The 15864-nt window shown below is 45.6% G+C and overlaps 1 protein-coding gene across 1 annotated transcript; it reads left to right on the top strand.

The window, feature by feature from the left end:
* The first annotated feature begins 323 nt into the window (after positions 1-323).
* Positions 324-1394, top strand: LOC141040863 (uncharacterized). Its single transcript, XM_073506979.1, has 2 exons — positions 324-905; positions 996-1394. The coding sequence occupies exons 1-2, from the start codon at positions 324-326 to the stop codon at positions 1392-1394; spliced, it is 981 nt and encodes a 326-aa protein (XP_073363080.1).
* The last annotated feature ends 14470 nt before the right edge of the window (positions 1395-15864 follow it).

Raw genomic sequence — 15864 nt, 5'->3', positions numbered from 1 at the left:
AACTTTTTCGCTCTCTAGATAATATAAATCTGCCAGGAGGTGATATAAATGACATCTTTCTTTTTAATGAAATTATTGGCCACCTTGGTCTTCTGGAATTGCCAATAAAGGGTAGAAGCTTTACATGGTCGAATATGCAGCAAATTCCTCTCCTGGAACAGCTTGATTGGTTTTTCACAACCTCGGATTGGATTTCTCACTACCCTAATACGGTCGTCTTTCCATTGGCAAAAACTGCCTCGGATCATGTGCCATGTGTGGTTTCAATTGAAACTAAAATTCCCAAGTCCAAAGTATTTAGGTTTTAAAATTTCTGGGTGGAAATGCCAGGGTTTATGGAGTGTGTCAAGAAATCTTGGGAGGCCCCTGTGTTTTCTGATCTCTCTGCATCTGCAGTTTTAACTAGGAAATTTAAACGCCTCAGGTATGACTTGAGAGTTTGGAGTAAAAACCTCTCTTACCTCAAGAAGTTAACTGTGGATTGCAGCAAGGTTATCCTCTATTTTGATCAGTTGGAGGAGCTCCGACCACTTGTGAGACCTGAGTTTAACTTCAGGAAAATTTTCAAGCTTCATTATGAGCATCTGTTGAAACTCCACTATATTTATTGGAAGCAGAGGTGCACGATCAGGTATATCAAGGTGGGGGAGGAAAATTCCAAATTCTTTCATGCCATGGCATCTGAGCGCATGAGGAAGAACTCTATAACTAGTCTGAAAAGCTCGGGGATGGATGACCCAGTTTCGGATCATGACAAAATGGCGGGAATTCTCTGGGCTTGTTTCAAAAACAGAATGGGCCAGGCCCAGGACATCTCAATGGGCTATGATTTGGGCACACTCATTCAGCCTGTCCCTAGTTTGGAGGAACTGTCGCTTCCCTTCTCTGATGCTGAGATTAAAAAGGTTTTGTAGGAGCTGCCCACAGATCGGGCACCAGGACCTGATGGTTTTAATGGCCTGTTTGTCAAACATTGTTGGCCGATCATTGAGAAGGATTTCTTGCGTCTGATCAAAGATTTTTATGAAGGGAAGCTTTCTTTGGAAAATATTAATGGTTCTCTCATTACCCTCATCCCTAAGATGATATCTCCTGAGGGGCCGGATGATTTTCGGCCTATTTCTCTAACCAACACCTGCTTGAAGTTTCTCACCAAGTTGTTGGCTAACAGGTTGCAAAAGGTGATTTTGAAATGCATCCATAAGAACCAGTATGGCTTTCTTAAAGGTAGATCAATTCAGGACTATCTGGCTTGGAGTTTTGAGTATATACATCAATGCAAACAATCCAAGAGACCTATTATCATTCTGAAATTGGATTTTGCCAAGGCTTTTGATACAGTTGATCATGAGGTCATTCTGCTGATGCTCAAGCACAATGGTTTTGATGATTAATGGATTGGTTGGGTCAAAGAGATCCTTTCTACAGGGTCTTCTTCTGTGTTGCTCAATGGCATCCCTGGCAAGCAGTTCAAGTGTAAATGTGGGGTCAGACAAGGGGATCCTTTATCACCTCTTCTATTTGTCATAGCTGCTGACCTTTTACAATCCGTGGTTAACCAAATGCTGGCCCATGGCACCTTATCACTCCCAATCCCTACTCATGACCAAGAGTTTCCTATGATACAGTATGCTGATGACACTGTTATCTTTCTGTCAGCCGGGGATGAGGAATTAGTAGCTCTCAAGAACATGCTGCTTACCTTTCAACAATCTACTGGTCTCAAGGTTAATTTTGCAAAGTCTTCCATGATCCCACTCAACCTTGATGAAAGTGAAGCAAACAGGCTAGCTGCTGTGTTGGGCTGTAGGATTGGGCAACTTCCTTTTACTTATTTGGGGTTGCCTCTTGGAACTACCAGGCCCAGGATGGTTGACCTCATGCCTTTAGTGGACACATTGGAAAGACGTCTGACTACTAGTTCATGCATGCTCAACCAAGGCTCTTGTTTGCATCTTCTAACTTCGGTCCTGACCTCTATGCCAATCTACTTCCTTTGCAGCCTGCAAATCCCACCTCGTATTATCAAGCAGTTGGATAGAATCTTCAGACAGTGCCCCTGGAGGGGGAGTAATGATGCTCCCAAGCAATCTTTGGCTGCTTGGGATTTAGTTTGTCGGCCAAAAGACAAAGGAGGCCTTGTGGTGATCAACTTAAACATTCAAAACAAGGCCTTCTCCTCAAGCATCTGCATAAATTTTATAATAAGACTGACATACCCTGGGTGACCCTGATCTGGAACAGTTATTATGTTGATGGAGTTCCACACGCTACAACCCTAGTGGGTTCCTTTTGGTGGAGAGATATCCTCAAGCTTTATGATGCATACACGGCTATTGCCTCAGTGAACATCAACATGGGCGACTCAGCTCTGTTTGGACTGATGCTTGGTTAATTGGTGGCTTTTCCAGACCTTTATGTTGGAGATTACCAAGGTTATTCTCTTTTGTTAACAATGACAAGGTTTCAGTGGATGAATTCCTCATATCGCAGGATGTTTTCTCCATGTTCTTCCTGCCATTGTCTCATGAGGCCGCTCTGGAGTTACAAGTGCTAGAGGGCTGGATCATGGCCTTGAATAGGGACACAAACATACCAGATGTTTGGGTTTGGCCGGGCAAATCTGGGAGTTTTTCAGCCAAGAGTTTCTACACCATTATGCACTCACATTTGCCCACAATTCAACCGTGTAAATGGTTGTGGAAAAGCAGATGTACCATGAAGATCAAAGTTTTTGGCTGGTTTCTTTTCTTTGACAGGCTTAACACCAAGGATCTCTTGATACGCAGGCATTGGTGATCTCCCCTGGATGATAACCTTTGTGTTATCTGTCATGAATTTTTATATGAGGATAGGCTGCACTTGTTCTTCAACTGTAATTTCAGTCGGAGAGTTTGGAGCTACCTTTCTATTGACTGGTCAAGAGGCCCTGATATCCAGCAATGTATCCAACATGCAAGAACCAGCTTCATGCATCCTTTCTTCTTTGAAGTAATGCTCACTGCAGCCTGGAATATTTGGATACTCAGGAATGGCAGAACTTTTAGAGGGGAGAGAGCTCCTTTTGCTGCTTGGAGGTCTAATTTTGTTCATGATCTTTCGCTTCTAGCCCATAGGCTCAAGGACGATATCAGCATCAAGCTGAAAGCTTGGATTAATGCCTTAGTTTAACTAGATCAGGTAGGTAGTTGTACTCTTGTATCTTAGCTTTTGTATGTACTCCTTCTTTTATTTATTCTGTTGTACAGTTGTTGATCATTAATAAAGGGCTGTGGGGCTTTGCCTCACAGTAAATATTAAAAAAACAATGGGTGCATAGCCATGGAACATACCATTCAAATCATACGAACAACCATTGTCCTTTAAATTGAATGCATAACCCTAACTCATCAAGCATGAGGTAGAAATAATGTTCCGACTAAGTGCAGGAATGTAATAACAATTCAATTCCAAAATAAATCCAGAAGGAAGCTGGAGCTGCAACGTGCCTACTTCCAATGCAGCAACTCTTGCTTTCTTGACGACCCTGATGTCAATCTCCCCTTGTGCCACATGCCTAGTTCTTACGAGCCCCTGCATCGAGTTACAAATATGAACAACTGATCTAGTATCAAATTCCCAAGAGCTACTAGGTATGTCAGCAAGGTAAATGTCTATAACATATGTAACAAGTGTACCTTTGCCTGAAGAAGCATTTCCAACCTTCTTGCCATGCTCAGGAAGCCACTTGCTACAGTTCCTCTTCCAGTGACCAGATTCCTTGCAATGATAGCAAATGGTCTTTGAGTCCCGTCCAAACTTCGAATCAGCGGCGGAGGTTACCGTCTCCGTGCCCTTTGCCTTAGCCTTCTTCTTGGACCAACTCTTCTTGAACTTAGCCGACTTCTGCACCATCAACACTTGATGCGTGCCTTTCTTAATATCCTGCTCTGCCACCTTGAGCATCCCATGCAATTCAGTGAGCTTCTTATCCATGTCGTGCATATGATTGTTTGAGATGAACGTCCCATAGCTAGGCGGAAGAGAACCCAGAACTGCATCTATAGCCAGCTCATCCAAGAGCGGGAAACCATGATACGTCCATTCTGCATCATGTTTTCCTACTGTTATTTATACTGTTTTGATGCATAATAATGCTTTATGGAGTAATTCTAATGCCTTTTCTCTCATAATATGCAAGGTTTACACAAAGAGGGAGAATGCCGGCAGCTGGAATTCTGGACCTGAAAAAGCTACGTTAGAGTTACCTATTCTGTACAACTCCAAATGAGCTGAAAATTTATGGAGAATTATTTTGGAATATATGAAAAATACTGGAGTAAGTAACTACCGGAGGGGGGCCACCTGGTGAGCCCAATACACTAGGGTGCGCCAGGCCCCCCAGGCGCGCCCTGGTGGGTTGTGCTCAGCACAACCCACCTCCGGTGCCCATCTTCTGGTTTATAGGTCATTTTGACCTAGAAAAAAAATAAGGAGAGGACTTTTGGGACGGAGCGCCGCCGTATCAAGGCGAAACTTGGGCAGGAGCACTTTTGCCCTGTAGCGGAGCTATACCGCCGGGGGAACTTCCCTCCCGGAGGGGAAAATCGAAGCCATCGTCATCACCAACAAACCTCTCATCTTTGGGAGGCCAATCTCCATCAACATCTTCAACAACACCATCTCCTCTCAAACCCTAGTTCATCTCTTGTGTTCAATCTTTGTACCGGAACCTGAGATTGGTACCTGTGGGTGACTAGAAGTGTTGATTACATCTTGTAGTTGATTACTATATGGTTTATTTGGTGGAAGATTATATGTTCAGATCCATTATGCTATTTAATACCCCTCCGATCGCATGATTATCAGTTGTGAGTAGTTACTTTTGTTCTTGAGGTCACGGGAGAAGTCATGTTGCAAGTAATCATATGAACTTGATGTGTGTTTGATATTTTGATGATATGTATGTTGTGATTCCGTTAGTGGTTGATGACCCACAAGTATAGGGGATCTATAGTCCTTTCGATAAGTAAGAGTGTCGAACCCAAGGAGGAGCAGAAGGAAATGACAAGTGGTTTTCAGCAAGGTATTCTCTGCAAGCACTGAAATTATCGATAACAGATAGTTTTGTGATAAGGTAAATCGTAACGGGTAACAAGTAATAAAAGTAACTAAGGTGCAGCAAGGTGGCCCAATCCTTTTTGTATCAAAGGACAAGCCTGGATGAACTCTTATATAAAGCAAAGTGCTCCCGAGGACACATGGGAATTGTTGTCAAGTTAGTTTTCATCATGCTCATGTGATTCGCGTTCGTTACTTTGATAATTTGATATGTGGGTGAACCAGTGCTTGGGTGTTGTCCTTCCTTGGACAAGCCTCCCACTTATGATTAACCACTCTTGCAAGCATCCGCAACTACGAAAGAAGAATGAAGGTAAACCTAACCATAGCATAAAACATATGGATCCAAATCAGCCCCTTACGAAGCAATGCATAAACTAGGGTTTAAGCTTCTGTCACTCTAGCAACCCATCATCTACTTATTACTCCCCATTGCCTTCCCCTAGGCCAAAACAACGGTGAAGTGTCATGTAGTCGACATTCACATAACACCACTAGAGGAAAGACAACATACATCTCATCAAAATATCGAACGAATACCAAATTCACATGATTACTTATAACAAGACTTCTCCCATGTCCTCAGGAACAAACATAACTACTCACAAAGCATATTCATGATCAAGATCAGAGGAGTATTAATTATCATTAAGGATATGAAAATATAATCGTCCACCGGATAAACCAACTAGCATCAACTACAAGGAGTAATCAACACTACTAGCAACCCGCAGGTACCAATCTGAGGTTTTGGGTCCAAGATCGAATACAAGATATGAACTAGGGTTTGAGAGGAGATGGTGCTGGTGAAGATGTTGATGGAGATTGACCCCCTCTCGATGAGAGGATCGATAGTGATGACGATGGCGATGATTTCCCCCTCCCGGAGGGATGTTTCCCCGGCAGAACAGCCCTGCCGGAGCCCTAGATTGCTTCTGCCCAGGTTCCGCCTCGAGACGGCGCTTCGCCCCGAAGGCTTTCTTGTTATTTTTTCAGGTCAAAACACACCATATATCAGAAGATGGGCGTCAGAGGCCTGATAGAGGGCCCACAAGGACGGGGTGCGCGCCCTCCACCCTTGTGGCTGGCTGGTGGCCCCCCTCTGGTGCTTTCTTCGCCCAATATTTTTTGATATTTTCCAAAACTAATCTCTGTGAAGTTTTTGGACTTTTGGAGTTGTGCAGAATAGGTCTCTAATATTTGCTCCTTTTCCAGTCCACAATTCCAGCTGCTAGCATTCTCCCTCTTCATGTAAACCTTGCAAAATAAGAGAGAATAGGCATAAGTATTGTGCTATAGTGTGTAATAACAACCCATAATGCAATAAATATCGATATGAAAGCATGATGCAAATTGGATGTATCAACTCCCCCAAGCTTAGACCTCGTTTGTCCTCAAGCGAAAGCTGATATCGAAAAATATGTCCAAATGTTTAGAGATAGAGGTGTCAATAAAATAAAATGTGGACATGTGGGCATCATGATCATCTTTAGAACAACAACATATATTGTCATATAATTTCTTATGCTAAAGTAACAATTCGTTCACAAGGTAAAGTATGAATCAAAAACTTCATTGAAACTAACAAACTATGACCTCAGTCATTGAAGCAATTGCAATTTATCATAACATCGGAAAGAGTCAATTATAAGATCTTTTCAGCAAGTCCACATACTCAACTATCATTTAATATTTCACAATTGCTAACACTCATGCGATACTTATGGGTTCAAAGCTTCAATCGGACACAGAGAAAGATAGGGGCTTACAGTTTCGCCTCCCAACCTTTTACCTTAAGGGTAGTGTCAACAATAATACTTTATGATAACCTACATCCGAGTGGATACATATATCTGGATCTTTCCAACACAATGTGCTTGCCAAAGGAAAAAAGTGTAAAAAGGAAAGGTGATGATCACCATGACTCTTGTATAAGGGTAGAAGATAAAAGTATAAGATATGCCCTTCGCAGAGGGAGGCAGAGGTTGTCATGCGCTTTTATGGTTGGATGCACAAAATCTTAATGCAAAAGAACGCCACTTTATATTGCCGCTTGTGATAAAGAAATTTATTATGCAGCCCCTCGCTTTTATTTCTTCTATATCACAAGTTCATATAAAGCTTATTTTCTTCACACTAATAGATCATGCATATTTAGAGAGCAATTTTTATTGCTTGCACCGATGACAACTTACTTGAAGGATCTTACTCCATAGGTAGGTATGGTGGACTCTCATGGCAAACTAGGTTTAGGGATGTTTGGAAGCACAAGTAGTATTTCTACTTGGTGCAAAGAATTGGCTAGCATGAGAGGGAAAGGCAAGCTCAACATGTTGGATGATCCATGACAATATAACTTTTTCGGATATAAGAAAACATAACCTATTATGTTGTCTTCCTTGTCCAACATCAACTTTTAGACATGTCATATTTTACTGAGTGCTCACAATTACAAAAGATGTCCAGGATAGTATATATATGTAGGGATTTTTTCATCTATGCCCTTGGTTCCTTAGCTCTACTCATTCATCCCCATGCTCTTAACTTTTGTTCAATTTTCGCCACTCCCTTGCCAGAAACCCTCATAACTGGGCACAACGGACGTTGCCGTCGGGTCAAAGGCTTGACCGTTAACTCTGACTAGTGGGGCCACGCTGGACTGTGTCATCTGTTCGACCTGACAAGTGGGGCCACGTTGGGTGGTGTCGCTGTTCGACCGTTGGGCTGTCCCTTGCATTAAACGTCTGCGCGTGCCGCCAGGACAGAAGCCTGCTATGCATGCACCCAACAAAGCCTGCCTGCCTGCGCCGATGCCATGATCCCACGATGCGCCGATCGAGCTTGCATGCGTTGACCGAGCCTGCATGCGCCGATGCGTCCTCCACGATGCACTGACCGAGCAGCTTTCTTGCACGCCAGCCACCACGGATGCAGTGACGGTCACTGCCGCTGGTTCCTCTCTTATAGCTAGGTGGCTACATATTTGTGGCTTGTGTAAAAAAAGAGCCACTCCCTGGCTTAGCTCTACTCATTCATCCCTACTAACAAAGCTTGCTTGCATGCACTAGGTGGTTACTAACAAGGGAACCCTACTAACAAGCCGAGCTCTATAAAAAAACAATCAACAAATATGTAGTCCCAATATGTAGATAGGGCCAACAAGCCCATAGCACGATCACATACTTCAAACTAGGAAGAACTTAATAATAGAATACTTAAGCCAACAAGCCCATAGCAACTCCAACATAGTTCCATTACAACTTAACATAACATAAACTAAAAAAAGATAGAGGGTTTAGAACCCTAGCCGCCGCCTTCTCTACCTCGCTCCTCCTCTGGGCACCCTTTTCACTGCTCCTCCGGAGCGTTGTCGATGGGGTACGGAAGAGTGTGCATGCGTGTCGCGGTGGGGAAGATGTTGGTGTACTCCGTGAACCTGTTGTGGGTGGTGAAAGCGATGAACTCGGAGCCACACCAAAATACCCGGCCGAGGAGGTAGAAGGCGTCGAATGTGTTGGTGAAGTGGGCAAGGAGAGCAACCACCACCTGGTTTTGGATTACCTCCTCGACGCGGAACATCGTTGGAGATCCCCTCGGGAGGTGGTCGTAGCCGGACGCGAGGAAGAACTCGATGAAGTTCCTTGCGGTCCTTAGCCTTGATATCGCCCACACACGTAGTGTGCGATCAACGTACACGCTGGTAGGGTAGAGCCTATCCGGCATGGTGGGTGGGAAGCGGTAGGTTGGTCCGGTGTACTGCATGGCTGAGCGATGTCCAGAAGAAGGAGAAAGGGTCGAAGAGGAAGAAGGGCAGATGGATGAGGGATGGCAGAGGCAGAGGGTGGGAGATGGCAGAGGCAGAGTGTGGCTTAAATAGCTGTAGTGCTACGTGTTATTTGGCTGTGGCAATAACGGGGTCAAATGTGAAGTTAGTAGCCCGTTTGTCAAACCCACCGCTGCATCGGGAGTGTACACGCGTGGGAAACGGTGGTTTAAAAAGAAGAAGAAAAAGAAGCTAATTGCACGCTTGGGAATCCGTGGTCATATATATATTATATGAACAAAAAGAGACAATTTTTGAAGGGCTTGTGGCCATTTTGCATGATAAAAATAAATTTGGCCCTTAAAAATTTGGTCATTTTGCATGATAAAAAAAGATAGAGGGCTTGTGGCCATTATACAAATGCAAAATGACCCATTTTTAATAGTTTGTGGCGATTCTGCATGATAAAAATAAATTTAGCCCTTATAAATTTGGTCATTTTGCATTTGTATAGAACAAAAAGAACTAAATTTTCTACGCAATGTCAATTGTAGTGTAATTTCAAATAATGAAAAAAAAATAGAGCCAACACGTTCACAGAAAACAGAGCCAGCACGTTCACAAAAAAACGACGCAATTCAACGGCCCAACGAGAGCTTGGTTTTCTTTTGGGCCCAATAACAATGTTATTTTTCACAGAGTCAGTGGTGGGCGAGCAGCCGCGCACAACCAACAGGATCACCTCTCGTGGATCGCCCCACGATCCAACGATGCAGAGCCGTCCTTGTGATCCAACGGCTCGGAGCCTGCACGTAGCCTACCGACCGAATCCTTCTAGAAGACCACATCTGAGGGCTGTCGGTTGGCGCCAGGGTATGATCGGACGGCTGACGTTCGGAGCTAGGGTTAGGCGAAACCCCATGGGGTTTAGAGGGGTTTTGAGCTGTCAACGGGGTTATGAAAGCTTTGAGTGAGCATAACTAATTTAAAAAAAATCGAAAAAATATGAAATCTTCGCCGTTCGTCATTTTCTAAGACACACTAATGAGGAAAAATACTAAACTTGGTCTATGGTCATTTTCATGAAAAAAACCCTAGCTGGCACGATCGAGGTCAAATGAGCACCATTAATTTAGAAAAAAAAAATGAAACCTGCGCACAATGTTGTCTTATGTGACACTTTACCAACCAAAAATCATAAACTTGGTCTATGGTCATTTTCATGAGAAAACCTTCACACATATGAGCTATCACCTACAAGATTTCATAGAGTTCAAGGAGATGAGGTAGGGTTACCTTCTGTTTTTGAAAAATAAAAAAAAATAAAAAAAAAATCACCAGAGCTTTATTTCAAAGTGAATAAGAAGGATCTGAACTTAGTTTTCCATTTTCATATTTTAAACATGTTTTTAATAGTTTTTATATTAAAGCATATTTTCAAAGAAAATGTAAAAATATGAAGATTAATTCAAAAAATACTGAGACTTCGAATCTACACTATATAGATTGAATAGGTGTTAATAAAAAACATTTGGCTCATTTAGAGTAGGTCAAAAAAAACTTGATTACAAATGGGCTGTTTACCCTAGCCTGGGAGCTTATTTGGATCACATTCTCAAATTCAAATTTCTTTGACCTCGTCTAAATCACCTCAAATTTTGCACACATGATCTCCTACACAAACATAGATAGTTTGCCAAGGTTTTTTTTTGCATTTTCTTGAATTTATACTGTCCTGTCGAATGTCAAGTCAAAACATCGGATAATGAAACATGCTGGTGGGAAAAAGCATGCATTTGATTTGATTAATAAACATGAGACCAATAACATGTGTGATCAGTGAAGCAACACTGAAACAACATGTGTGATCAGTGAAGCAACACTGAAGTGATCAGTGAAGCAACACTGAAACAACATGTCTGATTAGTGAAGCAACACTGAAACAACATGTGTGATCATTGCAGCACCTAAACTCATAGTTCACAACATCTAAACAGAACTAACCATACACCACAGGAAAATATAAGGACAGACAAATATAGATAGAATAATACATTACTAGCATCACCATAGATTCAGTTCACACCATAAACAACCACATTAAATTTACCAAAAGTAACCGAACCCAAAGTACCCAAAAGATTAAGATTCAGTTCACAGCATCACACCATCACATCACTTCACGCCGGAGTCAGGGCCTTCGCGAGCGTAGCATCCTGCCCCCTGATCATGTAGTCCTCCCCGCGGATCGCTACATCCTCTGCATGAGACAGAAGGTGATCGAAGCGGCCATCCTTGGGCTTTGGCTCGATGGTGCAGTAGGGGCAGTGCCACTTCTTGAACTTGCGGTTGTAGAAGGAAGCAACTCCCTTGGCCTTGATATTCTCCACCTCCTTGGCTACGAAGGACGCGGCGTTGCCCTTGTACACATCATCTCCAGAATCATACTGCACACATGAATGAATTGCATTAATACATTATAGATTCATATACACCATGTCAAAGGAACTAAATGAACAAGGGATAGGCTTACCTCATATTCAGAATCGTCACTAAACGCCCCCTCGTACGGGTCGTAGTTGGCCAGCTTCCTCTTCCCCCCCAACTATCATCCTCCTGAATATACAATTACATCCATCACTAGTAGCCAATTGAAAATTTAGATATGCACACATGACACATTGATCATAGGGCTAATATACTCCCAATATGACATTCAAAACCCCAACCTGAGTAGCATTCAAAAACAAATCTAATATAATACATATGACATTCAAAACCCCAATATGACATTCAAATAACACATTGATCATTGGTCATGCACACATATTGAAGAACAGAGCTAATATAACTACATATTGTGGACAAATTTATATACTAATGAATCAAATAACTTCTTAATCAATGGATTCCATTTGGGCATATGACATTCAAAACCCCAATCTGAGTAGCATTCAAAAACAAATCTAATAGGGACCCAATCTCCCAATCTAATAAGCATACATGTCTGTAGCATTAAAAACCCCAATCTGTGAGCATTAAAAACAAATCTAATAAGCATACATCTGTGTAGCATTGAAGCACATCTAATAAACAGATCTATCTAGAATTTTTGCAACGAATTTATCCAACAAACCCTAGTACAAAAACCCCATCCCCCAATACAGAAAACCCCGGCCCATCCGTCAAACCAACTGCTCTAGCCATCTGAACTACGGTATGAATCCACAATCTAACCAATCCAACTAACTCTACAAGCTAATATCCTAAAGCAAAGCAAGTGCAAATACCTCCTGCTCCTCGCCAGACTGCGCATCGTGGGTATCGGGATTGACTGCGCCGCTCGATGTTGTCACCTTCTGCAGCGCTGAGGCGGAGCCCGCCACCTCCTTCTCCACATCTGCAGCGATTGCGAGTTTCCCCGCACCGCCGTGGACGTCGCCGACATCCACAGTCACCGCGCCCTGCAGCTCGACCACATCTCCGGCCGCCGCGCCGGCGTCGCCACGGGCTTCGACCATCTTCGGGTGAAGGCGATAAAGGTGAGGAAGAGGATGCAGTGGGGAGAGCGAGACGGTGCGGTCGAGGCAACGAAGGAGAGCGAGACGACGCCGGTGGGGGAGAGGAAGACGATGCGGCAGGGAGGGGATTTGGGGGAAAATGGTAGGGGGCAATGGAGGTGATTTCCCCTCTTTATATGATGGGACGTTTCAGGCATGTCCCATGGAAACGTGCTACCCCACGACCGCGGCCGTTGCATGCGCCCACGTATATGAATTCCTGTACGGTCAGCATATGAAACAACTATACGGGTAACAGTCAAAGGTGTACTTGGCCCTACGCGGCCCCACTCGTCAGAGTTAACGGTCAAAGGCATTGACCCGACGGCAACGTCCGTTGTAACCTGTTCTAAGGGTTTCGGGCAAGGGAGTGGGGAAAAGTGAGCAAAAGTTAATGGAGTGGGGATGAATGAGTAGAGCTAAGGAACCAGGGGCACATAAATAAAAAACCTTATATGTAAGGCCTCTCTTTCTTTATTACTTCTTATTAATTGCAACAATGACCAAAACTATGTTTACCAACTCTCAACAACTTTTATTCATCATACTCTTTATTTGTGAAGTCATTACTCTCAATATAATTGATATATGATCTGTTTATTTCTTTCTTTTATTATTTTTATTTATTCCCTCAAGATCATAGGGAGACAACAAAACCCTCAGCTGAAAACTACTCTTTATTATATATAACTCACCGACTCGATTACATAGATAGGGATCAAAACAAAACTCAAAGCTAGATCATACTAAAAACTTTATTCTACTAGATCAAGATATAACCAAAAGGATCGAACTAAGAAAAACGGTAAAGATAAAGGTGTGATGGTGATACGATACCGGGGCACCTCCCCCAAGCTTGGCAGTTGCCAAGGGGAGTGCCCATACCCATGTATTTATGTCTGTTTCTTCGGAGGTGGTGATGATGGAGTTGTTGATGAAGTAGTGCCCAAGATCGAGCATAGGAGATGCACCAATTTGCGAATAATGCCCTTGAGTGCGGTGATATGCTCTTGCAACAGAATATTTTCACGAGTAAGATACTTGTTTTGCACATGAACTAGTTTAATGATCTTGAAAGCTTCAATGTCAGCATGGGTAAGATGATTGTAGTAAGGTTGAAGGACGTCTTCTTCTGCTGCTGCCGGAGCTTGTTCCTCGGCGGTCTTCTTGATCTTGTCACCCTCGTTGATCTCCCCAAGTTCTTCTCTCTTCATCTCTATCTTCATTAGCCAAGCATCATCGCCCGCATTGTTGGAGGAGGGGGACGACATGATGCCTGGCCTGGAAAACCTGGCAGAAAACAGCTCGAAACAAGAATAGAGGATTTTGTCGTGGTACTGTGGTCAGAACCTTCGGGAGATTATGTAATGAATTTTTACCGACCAAAAGAAGTATTGTGCAAGAAAACGGAGTCCGGAGGGCACACGAGGTGGCCACAAGGTCGGGGGGCGCGCCCAGGGGGTAGGGCGCGCCCTCCACCCTTGTGGTGGCCTCGTGTGTCTTTCGGACTACTTTTAATTTTCCTAATTTTTTAAATATTCCAAAACGGAGAAAATTTATCACTGGAAACGTTTTGGAGTCGGTTTACTTACCGTACCACATACCTATTCCTTTTCGGAGTCTGAAACATTCTGGAAAGTGTCCCTTATGTACTCCTCTGGTGTTACGGTATTAATTATATTGGTCTCAACATTTATGGGAGTACCTGAGATATAATGTTTGATTCTTTGACCGTTTACCACTGTCGGAGTAAATGGCCACGGGTAGCCTAACCGACTGCCCCTGGTTCTTCTGAAAAAATCATCAGGCCTTCGGGCCTCCAAGCACTCCGTGCATTGGGCCGCCTTCCCTGGCCGGCTACCTCTGAAGCCGACTCCCGGAAGGCGACCCAGCCTCACCACCTCCTCCCCACGGGGTGGCCGACTCCAAGAAGCCAGCCAAGAAGGACGCCGACTCTTAGGAGCCGGCCGAGACCATAACCACCAAAGCTGTTCCCACATAACGGCGACACGACGGGGTGTGGCCACAGTGCGGCCCACTACCCCAAAGCCCGAGGCGGGCATGGCTACAGGAGGCCGTACAGGACGGCCGTCTCCCGTGCGGCTCAGCACTGTAGCCATGCTGGCCTCGACGTCACCCACGACCGACTCCCGTACGGCCCGCGGGCGGCGGGCCCCTTCAGCCAGAGAGAGGTGTGAAGGCGGCCTGGCCTTTCCCAGTCGGCCAAGAGCGTAGCCGGCCTCCAGAAGCCGGCTACTCCCTTCCTCGAAGCAGGAGCCCCATTAAGGAGACAAGACGGGGTAAGGCTACAGTGAGAGCCCCCGAGGCGGCCCACTGTAGCCACGCTTACCTCGACAAAGCCCTCGTCATCAGAGGCGCGGCTAGAGTAAGCAGCCGCCGACAAGACCCTAGGCGGTGGGGCTGGCCTGTCGACCAAGTAGCCGGCAGCCGGCGGGACCCACCAGCCGGCGGGACCCAGCAGCCGGCGGAGAAGCCGGCGAGCGTAGACACTGACGGCTGGGACCAGAGCCCAGTCGAATTACCATTGTACCCCTGGGGGGTAGGCCTATATAAACCCCTCGGAGCACCCATGCAAAGGGTTGGCCTCTGAGCATAGTTGGCTTCCAAGCATAGCACACACACACACCATAGATAGAGAGAAGCAAGAGCTAGCCTTGTTCTTCTTCTTCCCAGCCCCAGCTGGTCGCCGCTGGCTCCCCCTAGCGAGGGTTCCATGTCCCCAGGCGCCATGACGCGCAGCGGGGTGACCATCAAAACCTCCCCCGCCGCCGCCGCGGCCTCAGCCTCTGACTGGGCCCTGGCTGCGGCCTCGGCGAGTGCCTTCGCCGCCTCCTCCTCCCGTGCCGCCTGGGCGGCGGCCGCCTTCTGTGCCTCCGCCTCCCGCGCCTCCCGCGCGTTCCTTTCCGTCGCCTCCTGGAGGTCGGCGCGGGGGTCCACGCGGCGGGTGGTGCTCCCAGAGCCCCTTGGCGACTCGACGACGGAGCCGGCAGCCGCCCGCTCAAGTGACAACGGAGCTCTGATCGTTGAAGAAAAAGACGAGATTTCAAGAACCACCAAAGAAAGAAAGAGAGTACACAAAGAAGGATTCGGACTTACGCCGACACGGTCTGCGGTTGCTTCACCACCTTGCGGAAACGAGTCGCCTTCGCGGCCGCCTCCTCCCGCCTGGTGGCTGCCGCCCCGCCTCTGGGTTTCTTCGTTCGGCTACCGAACAAGCCCTGGGCGGCGCGACGCTTCTGACCTCCACCCCAAGCAGGCTGCGCGACGGAGGAGCCCGCGCCGCGTCCAGATGCCGGCTGGCGGCGCGGGACGGCTTCGGCTTCATCCTCGTCCGGCCAGTCGTCAAAGGTGGCAGTGAACCCGGAGCCGCCTGTTTCGCCACCAGCTTGGCCTCCGCCCAGCTTGACGTCGTCGTCCATA

The sequence above is a fragment of the Aegilops tauschii genome, chromosome 2, assembly GCF_002575655.3.
Source record: "Aegilops tauschii subsp. strangulata cultivar AL8/78 chromosome 2, Aet v6.0, whole genome shotgun sequence".
NCBI lineage: Eukaryota > Viridiplantae > Streptophyta > Magnoliopsida > Poales > Poaceae > Aegilops > Aegilops tauschii.
Note: the sequence above shows the minus strand (reverse complement) of the source record. Positions and strands in the feature narration are given on the sequence as shown.